Raw genomic sequence first — 12,113 nt, 5'->3', positions numbered from 1 at the left:
GCATGTATGAGGTGACTTGTAGAGAAGATGAGGCTGGCCGGGTGGGAGGGAAATAAGAGACTGCAAGACCATCGAAGGAAAAGTGGATGAGATCTACATGAGCTGACTGGGAGGGGGGTGGCAGAGGGTGAGGAGTGGGGCATGAGAACACAGGGAAATGGGAGGGTAGAGCTGGAACAGGGACAGAGAGGGAGGGCAGGGAGGGAGATACCATGATAGATGAGGACATCATGGGAATAGGAAGAGGCAGGGTGCCGGGGAGGCTCTCAGGAATCTGCACTTGGCTGTGCTGGGGGAGGAGGGCTTTTGCTCCACCCCTTGGCGTCTCTATAAAAACCCTGGACCAGAGACAGTCCGGGCCCGTTGGAATAGGTTCCAGGCCCTCTCGAGGCTATCCTTTATATTTTCTATCTATTTATCTCCGCAATATAAATCCTTCTATCTAATATTTCCTGCTGCTCACACTCAAGAAAATTCTGGGGAACTGTGGGGTTGGTGGGTAAACGCCCCACAATCCTCAATTTTAATGCTGAAATCAAAGCACAACAGACTACACACAGGCCCACATCAGGGAACAAAACCCAATTTAACCTCAGAATGAAGTGTCTTGAGGTCTGGTCGAATGAAGACAACAAGAAGCTGAGAAACTGGAACTAGAAAGAGAAAACAGTGAGGTTGACCAAGGAGAGGACATCTCAACCAACTCTGACTCCACCGCTAACGAACAGCCGCTGCTGACCATGTCCTAAGCTCCAGGGGTCCTGAGGCCCAGAACTGCTGTAGCTGGTCACAGCTGTTCTGGACACAGTTCCTGACAGCACAGAGATGATAAGAAATCCTCTGACAAAAACAATACCAGGAATAGTAGGCCAAGACAACGTATCCAGAATTACAGTGAGTGGTAGGGAAGGCTAATGGAGACCAGCAAATCCTCACATGACCACTATGTATTCACTCCCAAGTACTCTCGACTCCTTTATCAAGGCCCAGCTTTGTGATGTCAACCCACGTTAGAAGAAAGTCCTCTTACCTGAGACGGAGTAGACGCAGAGCTTTCTGGAATGCAGCACGGCCAGGTGAAGCATCTCGGTGCCTCTGCAAAGGGGGTAGTTTCAAAGGGTTTAAGTGTTAGCTTCAGATATAGCCCAAAAGTTGTTACAAATTGTTTTCAAACAGACCTCATAACTGAAGCTACTGCGAGTTAATAAAACATAGACATAATTCCATAATCCTATCAACAGGCACCTGCCTCTAATTCAGGCTTCGCAGAAGGCTGAGTTACAAAGTTCCAAAGCAGCCAGATCCACAGAGGGGAATAAATAAAAGAGTAAGAAGAGGAGAGGACCAGACGTGGTGGACACACCTTTAACTACTGCACTGAGGGCAGAGGCAGGCAGAGATCTGGGAGTTCCAGGCCAACCCGGTCTACAGAGTGAGGGCCAGCTGGTATAGGAAGACCTTGTCTCCAAAAACAAAAAAGAGTAAGAAGGAAAAGGGAATGCAAAATAGGAAGGTACTGAAGGGAAGGAGAGGAGGTGGGGGAAAGGAAGAGATGCTTCCTGAGCCTGAGCCAAACACAGGCCCTAAAGAATCAGCCCTGAGCCCGTCTGTGAGTCCTTTCCCCAGTGAAGAGTCTACGCTCTGCTCCCGCTTTCTGACCAGCTCACCTATGACTTCAGGCTAGCCACTTAATCCCCCTGGGGCCATCCCCCTCTGGGAAGTAAGAGGTTTCAATTGACTGAATGCAAGTTTGTGAAGTGCCTGAGCTGAAGGAGCATCCATGCTGTCGGTAGTAACAATGGCACAGATTACTTCCAGATCCCAACTCTCATTAGAAGTGCTGAAAACTTGCATCTTTGACTAAGTCTCAAATGGAAATAAAATAGCACCATCTACAGTGCCCTTCTCACCATGTCAAGTGGCTCCAGAGGCAGACACAGGGCAGAGTAGAAGTCCTTAATTCACGGGCTTCAGGGGATCAGACAGATGGACACTAATGAGGAAAGGCTGTGGAAGGCTATGATTAACCGAAGACTGCAGCCAGGCTGAAAGAGGTGGCTACTATTTGGTTCTGGGCTTCTGGCCAGATCTCCACAATTTTTCAAGAAAAGCCAGAAAGCAGAGGTTTTATGTGAAACCTCCTGGTTCTTAAATATTAACAGCTCTTTTAAATGTAAAGCACCACAGGCCAACATGCACACGCAGCCTCCAGCACGGAATCTGTTGGAGTCGATGGAAAATGCAAGGAATAAAACTGAAGTCAGAAGACTTGGTTCTGGCTCTCCCTTCTCCACGGGATCAGTGCTCAGAGCCCTGGTGCCCCCTTACAAAGGGAGGCCTCTGCTAGCTAACACACGTACAAGGCTGACAGACAGCTCCATTATCCCCATCCTTTGCTCTCCTGCCACAAAAATGGGACTTTGACTGCACAACTCCCACAGAATCATTAGTGCTCTCAGAATGCTTTTATGGACCTGGGTATTCAAAACAATACTGTCTCCATGTTCCGTAGCAGAACAAGACGGTGTGGAAAGACAGTACAGTACAGAGGCAGGCACAACAGGTTTGCATCTCGGCTGTGTGACTTTATACTCTGAAATTTCTTCATCTATAAATGCAGATCATTATGTCAGGTAAGATTACTGAATCAGGGCTGGGGAAGAGGCTCAGAGCCTATAACTCCAGCTCTGATGCCCTTTTCTGGACTCTGCATACATGTTACATACACATACATTCAGGTACACACACATACACTTAAGATAGAAAATAAACCAATCTCTAAAAACAGATGATAAAAGTAGAGAACAGAGTCACTCATTGTCACCCTCCTTCCTTCCCAACAAGTGGTCACAGAAGTGAGAGCTGGGCCCACCAGACAAATCACTGCTGATCACAGCTCATGCCGCAGGCCAGGCAAACATTAAACCATCTCTGTAATTGCTCAGAGAAGCAGCAGCAGAGAGAGAAGAAAGGCCATGCTGTTTGAGTTGAGCTGGCACAGAACAGAGCATCAGGTAACAACGGCACTGAGGGTAGGAATTTTAGGATGAAAGGACTGTCTCCTTAAAGGGATAATTATTCCTCCCAACTCTCTAGCAAGTGAATCTGCCTTCTGATGACTGGGCCCTTCGCCAGAATTGAAGGTACAACTGCAGGCAAGTGCATGTCTAAAGCCAGAAGCAGATTCCTGGAGGGGAAACCCTAAGATCACGGAGGAGACGGGATGAAACTGTAACAGACACAAACCATTTCTACCGTGAAAACCTAGAGATCTGGTTTCAAAGCTGTTCACCAGAAGGGATTAATGTCAGGACTGGAGTTTCAGTTCCACCCTCAAATTCAGCCTTTCCAGGCAGGTGTGCTCACTTAGGAGCTAAGAACCCAAAGCTCCCTTCTGACATTCCTGGCCAGAGGATTTTCAACTTATGGTCAAGGACACAAACTGAGGCCCCTGCCCCTGAGCTGCCTGCCCCATTTCTATCTCTCTTCCTCATCATTTTTCCTAGGAAGGCATAACCCGAACTGTCACATAGAGAGCTGGGAGCAAGCACTAGTTAATATAGGAGAGCAATGAATAGGTGTTTTATGAGTCCATCAAAAGACCCTGGTAAACTTTAATTCACAGATTTAAAATAGCCTTGGTCTGTCTTTTTCTAGTTCTCTACCTAGGACTTATAATGTTAAGACATCATATTAACTCATGTTTTTTAAAAATGGCAAGTTGGGTATAGCTCAGTAGTATAGCAATTGCCTAGCATGCATGAAACCTTGGGTACAGTCCCTAGTACTACAGAGTGAATGGAGAGAAAAGGAGAGGAGAGGGGAGGACACAAGGGGAGGGGAGAGAAGAGGACAGGGAAGGAGAGGGGAGGAGAGGGGGAAGAGGAGAGAGGGGGAAGAAGGGAGGGAAGGGGAGAGGAGAAGAGGGGAGGGGAGGGGAGAGAAGAGGAGAGGAAAGGAAAGGAAGATGAAGGGAGGGGAGAGGAGAGAAGAAGGGAGGGGAGGGGAGGGAAAAGATATACAAATGTAAAGTTAGCTGGGCATAGTGATGCACACCTTTAATCCCAGCACTCAAGAAGCAGAGTTTACCTTGCTATCAGACTCAAAAAAAGGGATAAACTCACTTTGCAATGACTGCTCTCAGTATCTCCTGGTAAATTAGATAAAAAGAAACAGCTTTAAGGTTTGTTTATATGAAGATAGGAAAGCTGTCTCACTTCTGTTCACTTACTTATCCTTCTCAGATCTGAAGACATTTGCCAGTTTTAACAGCTCTCTCCCCCAACTCCAAGGCTACAAGCACCTTGGTAGCTCATTAGTAAGTTTCCTGTTAAAGTACAGACAGGTGTGCCTCATTCACAGACTTCATGATACAGGATGAACTGGCTTCAGATGTGACTTCAGAGGTTCAGAGTTTTAACACTGATAAATGCAGTTTTGATAAACTGTAGAGCACTGACTACAGACAGTCTTGGGAGTCCTTACATTTCTGTGGATTTTACTGGTCCCAGCTTTTAGAGACAGGTTAGCACTGGAGAGGGTAGGGAAGACTTGCTCCTTCTTCTTCACTCACTTAACCACTTTCACTCAGCAAATTTCCTCTGGTAATAGATGTAAAGATATGTTTCATTGGGCTGAAACCAGGCCCTAGAAAATGTTCATACCTTTCAACCCAAAGCCATAGCTTTTGCTATGACATCAAGATGTAAATTGTTTCAATTGTTTTACAAACATTTACAGGGTTCTTGCACAGGTCCACCTCTCCTGCCAGACTCATGCCACAGCCAAACCCTCAGGGGCCCTCCAGATACACCACCAGCCTCTGCACCATCTGAAGACACCAACCGGACGAATACTGGCAGGTTAACTTTACCCACATGCCCACTTGTGAAGATTCCATTGTCTCCTAATTTTTTGATATTTTTACAGGATGGATAGAGGCATTTTTCCACCTCCAGCAGATGTGATGGCTCCTGTACTCTTTATTTGGCAGGCCATTTCCCCAAGCTCCTGGAACAACAGTGCTGGTACCACCACTCCAGACTCAAGGGTGTATCTGCTCTTTCATCTGGCTCATCCACCCTTGCCTCTTCTGTACAAGCAGGGCACTTCTCTGTCCCATTCATGTTTTGGGAGTTTTTTTGTTTTGTTTTGTTTTTCGAGACAGGGTTTCTCTGAGAAACAGTCCTGGCTGTCCTGTAATTTACTCTATAGACCAGGCTGGCCTTGAGATCCTGCCTCTGCCTCCCCAGTGCTAGGATTAAAGGCATATGCCACCACCATCTGGCTTTCTGTCCCATTCTTTCTGGCAGTTATCTCTCTTCCCATGGCTAGCCCCACTCATGAGGCCAATAACTTGGTTTTTTTCCTAGCAACTTGCCCTCTCAGCTCCTTCAAGGGGTCTCCAGAATGACAGCTAACTGAATGCTTCTTCACTCACACCTCCCACTGTGAGTGACTCTGACTCTCAACTTCTCCCTCCCTACTTCACCCAAAATCAGCAGGAAACAATCTTGAGAATTCGGCGCCCTCATTCCACCCACTTGCTATCCATACCTCACCTTTTTATAACGATCAAAAGCATTCTGGCCGTCACTTGGGGACCCACCCAGTGTCCTGACATCTTATGTAAAGTCCCCTTTTAAAAAAAAAAAAAACCCTTCTCTCTCTCTTCCTTCCTCTCTCCCTCTCTCTCCTTCCATGAGGCTGCACACACCTCTGCTTTTCTCTCTTTCCCTCTCTCTTTCCCTCTCTTTCTCTCCCCTCTCCCCTCCCCCTTTAATAATAAAACTTTCCACATGGATGGCGTGTGTACGTGGTGTGACTTTCCACTGCACCATGCTGCTGCCCACCGCACATGCATGGTGTGGCTGTCTCTTCACCTTGGGTCAAACTCGTCAAGGCTGCTGTGCACTGTTTCACAACACAAGGCAGGCCATAAAAGTCTTACTTCACACACTGGCCTAACGCATTCATGGTCCATGTCTCCAACAAAATGAAGCATGTCCCTGGAAGAGAGCTCATACTTGTGCTGGCCAGCTTTATGTCAACTTGATACTGCTAGAGGTCACTGGAGAAAAGGGAGCCTCAACAGAGAAAATGCCTCCAAAAGATCAGGTGGTGGGGAAGCCTGAAAGGCATTTTCTTAATTAGTGATTCATGAGGGAAGACCCAGCCCAATGTAGATGGTGCCATCCCTGGGTTGGTGGTCCTGGATTCTATAAGAAAGCAGGCTGAACAAGACATAGGAAACAGCCAGTAAGCAGAACTGTTATGGGAATTCTGTCACCAGTCCACTAGCTAATTGAGAGGAGCATTTTGGTCCAAGAAGCAGGGTTTGTGGTGATATTGTATTCCCCAAAATATTGTGCACCCTAATAAACTTTTCTGGGGCCAGAGACAGAACAGCCACTAGATACAAAGGCTAGAAAATGGTGGCGCTCACACCTTTAATCCTAGCATTCCAGAGGCAGAAATCCATAAATTCAAGGATACAGCCCAGTATGGTGACTCACGCCTTTAATCCCAGAAAGTGAGCCCTTAATCCCAGGGAGTGGTGGTAGAAAGCAGAAAGGTATATAAGGCATGAGGACCAGAAACTAGAAGCATTTGGCTGGTTAAGCTTTTAGGCTTTGAGCAGCACAGTTCAGCTGAGACCCATTCAAATGAGGACACAGAAGCTTCCAGTCTGAGGAAACAGGACTAGCTGAGGAATTGGCGAGGTGAGGTAGCTGTGGCTTGTTCTGTCTCTGATCTTCCAGTGTTCACCCCAATACTTGGCTCCAGGTTTGTTTTATTAATAAGACTCTAAGATTCCTGCTACAGTCGGATGTGACAGAGAAGGAGCAGCCTTTTCAAGTCAGAAGCAAGTGACTGCAGGTGTCAGGCAGTGGCTTGTGAGTCAGTTCAGGGTCCTCATTTGTTCTTTACCATTTGTGCACGCATTTTTTTTGTTAATAAACGATAAAGAAATCATTTATCAAGCATCCTCCATGTCCTGTGCCTCAGCTCCTGCATTAGGTTCCTGCCCACTTTGGGTTCCTGTCCTGGCTTCCTTCAATGATGAACAATGATGTGGAAGTGTAAGCCTAAAAACCCTTCCCTCCCCAACTTGCTTTTGGTCCTTGTTTCCTCACAGCAACAGTAACCCTGTCTAGGACAATACGTGAGATGGTTCTTTGGTTTTCAAACAGATCTCAGGATTCTGAATAATGGTGCCAATAACAATGAACAAATGGAGTGAACCATGATTCATACAGGGTTCGGGGGACTAATGAGATGTAAGAGGGCAAAGGGTGTTCACAAAGATGATGCAAGTCCACTCTACCTGTATGATAACTTCCATAATACTTTTTTAACATTATATTTATTTGTTCCATTTTCGGACAAGGTCTCATGTAGCCCAGGGTGGCCTTGAACTCCTGTCCTCCTGCTCTGCCCTGCAAGTGATGGGATCACAGGCACAACCAGACTGGCTTTTTTTAAATGTGTGTGGGTATTTTGCCTGCATGTATATCTGTCTATACACCACATGCATGCAGTGCCCACAGAAGCCAGAAGAGAGCACTGGATTCCCTGAAACTGGAATTACAGACAGTTGTGAGCTTCCATGTGGGTCCTGAGAATTGAACCTGGATCCTCTAGAAGAGTGGCCAGTGTTCTTAACCACTGAGCCAGTTCTCTAGCCCCTAGATTTATTTAAATTAAAATATAATTACATTATTTTCCCCCTTCTTTCTGCCTCCTAACCCCTCCTGTGTTCTCCCCTATTGCTTTCTCAAATAACCTGCCTTTTTCTTTGATATTATGGTGAAGGCTGGGGATATGTACAAACTGAATTAACCACTAGCGTGCTAAATTGGGGGTGCCTGATCCTCCTCCTCTGGGCAGCCATTGCCTGCCTATAGTTCTTTGACTAAAGGTGGACCCTGTGAGATTTTTCTCCCTTACACATTATCATATCTATCAATACTGTCATTGTTCAGTGTTGGACACAGAGGTCCCTGTGCTCACAGATAAGGAATGTCAAACACAGAGTTGTCTCTTCAAGGAAGAGATGTATAACCTCTTTACAGCCCAGAAGCTGGGAGTGGATATGGTTAAGAGCCTGGTGACCTCTGTGCCATCTGTATGGCTGAGGCCACACCTGGCTCCTCCTGCCCCCCAGACCCTTATCTTGAGCACTGTCTTAGTTAGGGTTTCTGCTGCTGTGAAGAAACCCCACAATACTGCTCGTTTTCCATCTTTCACCTGAATCTACTGATATTCTAACTACTGTCTGCAGCCCTGGGGCCCCTTAGTCAGCACCCCACCACTCAGGCTGCAGCCTGGTGGGACTTCCAGTCCTGCTGGGCCCATTCTGCCACTGTTGTCAAATATAATTTTTCACTAAGCCTCTACCGTTCAGATCTCCAGCACTCTTCAGATCTCCAACTCCTTTCAGCTTGGTTGACTGCAACACACCTCTTTCTCTTGGGCTTGTTCCACTCCCTGTTAGCAGCTCTCCTCAGTAGGAATCCCACAGCTCTGGCGTCTCTAACATCTTGAGATCTCCAAGGCAATCCATGCTTCAACTTCACAGGCTTCACACAACAGCCTCTATGCCTCCAATCTGGGATGCCCCTGACACATGCCTGGTCTCAGAGGCCTTCCTTAGTCGATGAAAAAGGTTCCATAATCCCTTTCTTCTGTTCTTGACTCTAAAGCCATGCAGTTGAAGCTGCCCAGTTCTGCTGCTTGCTGGGGCTGGAACATGGTCCCCTGTTCAATTACATCTTCACCAGCCTTCTGCTTTCCATGGTTTCCTTCACTGACTAAGCTTGCTGGGGCTGGAACATGATCCCCTGTTCAATTACATCTTCACCAGCCTTCTGCTTTCCATGGTTTCCTTCACTGACTAAGCTTGGCTGTCCTAGAACTTGCTTTGTAGACCAGGCTGGCCTCAAACTCAGATATCAGACAACCTCTGCCTCCGGAGTGTTGGGATTAAAGACATGCACCACCACACCCAGCTCTAAACTTTTCTTTAATTCCTTTTCACAAGTTGGAAATCTTCCCTGAGCTCACCACTCCCTTTATTCCATTTCTTAATCCATTTATCTCCTTGAATGCAAGATTTAGCTCTATTCCACTTCCTGGTGCCCTTTTTCTCAGTCTTTACATTTTGTATTTTTATTTGCTCAGTTTGATCATACAGATAGTGCAGAGGTCACCAGGCCATCAACCATCTCTACTCCCTTTGTAAAGTACTTGTGACATCTTTTATAAGGATGGGTGTGAGGGTTTGAAAGAAAATGGTTCCCAGAGGGAGTGGCACATTAGGGGTATGGCCTTGTTGGAGGAAGTGTGTCACTGTGGAGGTGGGCTTTGAGGTCTCATATATGCTCAAGCCACGCCCAGTGTCTCAGACCACTTCCTGTTGCCCACGGGATCAAAATGTAAGAACCCTCAGCTCCTTCTCCAGCACCATATCTCACTGCATGTCACCATGTCCCACCATGATGATAATGGACTAAAACTCTGAACTGTAAATGAGTAAAGAGCTTTATTTGCTCCTTTTCATTATAAATCTTCATCAGAGTTAACACTAACAGCCACATGACAAGTTTATACTAGGCTGTTTTGAGATTTCCTCTGCCAGTGGAATTAATCAAAATCTCTTCACTTCTGCCTCAGGCAGACTCTTTGGACAAGGGCAAAAGGCTGCCACATTCTTCACCAAAATATCACAAGAACAATCTCTAGGCAACCTACTAAAATTTTTCCCCTCTGAAACCTCTTGAGCCAGCCCCCCAGAGTTTAAATCACACTCGTCACCACTGTCTTCCACGCTCCCACTAGGACGGCCCATTAAGCCGAACTTGAAGTGTTCAACTGCTTTTCTAACCCACAGTCCCAAGGTCCACACTCCTTCAAACAAAAGCCAGGCCCATCACAGCGATCCCTCAGTCCCTGGTATCAACTTCTATATTAGTTAAAGTTTCTATTGCTGTGAAGAAACACTGTAACCATAGCAACTCTTATAAAGGAAAACATTTCATTGGCTGGCTTACAGTTCAGAGTTTTAGTCCATTCTCATCATGGTGGGACATGGTGGTGTGCAGGCAGACTTGGTGCTGGAGAAGGAGCTGAGGGTTCTTACATTTTGATCCCGCAGGCAACAGGAAGTTGCTAAAATCTTTTAGATTACATTCTTAAAGCTAGTCACCAAGGTCTATTCCCTTATTTGGCCACTTCCTCCTCTTGAGGCTGACGACCAAGGTCCAGCTATCAAAGTGTTGGAGTCCAGCAATCAAAAGCCTCCTTTGCCTTACCTAGTTAACATGCCCGTCCTAACACAGGGTTTGCCCTTTACCTTTAGAAACTGCCATTTTCCTGTGTGCCATGCCTGTCTCCTCTCTAGCCAGGGGCATTCCCTCCAAGAAACCACCCCTGCCCGCTCTCCCTTGCCCCCTTCCCCCTCTCCCTTGTCCTCTTTGTCTCCCTTGTCCTCCCGTCTTTGTCTCTCATTCCTGCCTTCTGTCCCTCTGGGACAAATAAACCTCTTTTGTGCTGAGAACTTGTCCTTGGGGGTCCTGAGCCAATATCTTTCCTTTCAATTATTACCTAGAAATCTTTTTCCAAAATTGTGCTATGCTTAAATATGCCTCAAATAAACCACCCCGTGTCAGACTTTAGAAGTTTGAACCAAGACCAGCTACTGGGTTGTGTTGAACCAGACTTCCTTCTTGCCTCACACAGATCATTACTCTGCTGACTATGGCATTTACAGACCCCATAATTCTTGTTTAGAAAGCCATTTCTAGGAATTCTAGTCTCACAGAAGACTTCCTGGTCCTCTGGCTCTCCTGACATTTCTGTCCTCTCATCCACCATGCGCCCTTAGGTGCAGGACTTATGTTAAAGATGTGTCCATTGGGACTGGACTCCCCATGATCTGTTCATCTCTGCACTGTGTGCAGTTGTGGTTTTCTGCAATGGTCTCCACTTGCTGTAAAGAAAGGCTTCTTTTATAGGGGGTGAGAGCTGTGCTTACCTGTATGTCTAAGGATAAGTTTTGGAGTGCAGTTAGGAATTATGCTGGTCTGGAAAGTGATGGTAGTAGATTCTCCTCTAAGACCCACGGCCTGACAGTGCCAGGTTGTTGGCTGTTTCTAGTACCAGGCATGGTCCCACTCATGCTGAGTGGGCCTTGAGTCTACCCAGAGAGCCGTCAGTTACCACCAAGATCTGAGTGCCATGATTGAGCCTTTAGGGGTATCTTGCCATGCTGATGGGTGCTGTAGTTCACAGATGTCATAGCAGGTAGGTCTACTGACTGCTCCCCTTGCTTGGTGGCTTTCATCGCACTTTCTGGTACCATGCAAGTTAGACCACAGTGTTAGCATCCAGGCATTTACACTGGCCTGCTCCCGGGACCTAGTGGACACGTCATCAGCAGCAGCCCAGATGCGACACTAGCTGCGGCAGCCACGAAGCAGAGCGCTCACCAAGCCCGTTTGCAAGCCCTTCTCACCCCTCCCTCTCTTCCCTTCTGCTCTCACTCAGAGGCCACCTCTGCACCTCCCCCCCACAATAAACCTCCCATGTGAGCTCTGTTGCATGGTGTGACTTTGTGATGCCCCTTGGCTCCAACCTGCCAAGGTTGCCTTCTGCCACTGAACTATTACACACAGGAAGGGGGCTTTCAGGTTAGGACACAGGACTCAAGCTGGATGATTGGCTTTTTTAAAACAGCATATAGTAATTACATAAAATGGTGGCTTCATTGTGTATATGTAAATACATATACACTATGCACATGCATACGGCATGTGTATATGGTATGTGGATGACACTTCCTTTCCCCATTCCCTGTCTCCTTTCTTGTTGGTCCCATTTATAGTCATAATACTTTTATGAATTTGGGATTTTTGTTGTTGTTGTTGTTATATTTTTCTTTGTCTAGGTTTTTGGAGACAGGGTATCTCTATGTGACCTAGGCTGGCCTCAAATTCAAAGCAATCCTGCCTCAACCTTTCCTGTTCTGGGATTATAGGCCTGCACCTCCACACTCAACTCACAGTATTTTTAAAGACCAAGAAATACAGGTTTATTGGATTATTAGCTACTTT

The 12,113-nt window shown here is 46.6% G+C and overlaps 1 protein-coding gene across 3 annotated transcripts in view; it reads right to left on the bottom strand.

Annotated features, from left to right (window-relative positions):
- The window catches only part of Bbs9 (Bardet-Biedl syndrome 9), a 425,345-nt gene that overhangs the window by 386,164 nt on the left and 27,068 nt on the right, over nt 1-12,113 (bottom strand). For all 3 annotated transcript variants that reach the window (XM_006991684.4, XM_016009926.3, XM_016009929.3), the window contains one exon: nt 1,031-1,095. In XM_006991684.4, coding sequence (XP_006991746.1) covers nt 1,031-1,095 — 65 coding nt within the window. The remainder of the gene's footprint in view (nt 1-1,030; nt 1,096-12,113) is intronic.

This window comes from Peromyscus maniculatus, chromosome 7 (genome assembly GCF_049852395.1).
Source record: "Peromyscus maniculatus bairdii isolate BWxNUB_F1_BW_parent chromosome 7, HU_Pman_BW_mat_3.1, whole genome shotgun sequence".
Lineage (NCBI taxonomy): Eukaryota > Metazoa > Chordata > Mammalia > Rodentia > Cricetidae > Peromyscus > Peromyscus maniculatus.
The sequence above is the reverse complement of the archived record's forward strand: the minus strand, read 5'-3'. Positions and strand labels throughout refer to the sequence as shown.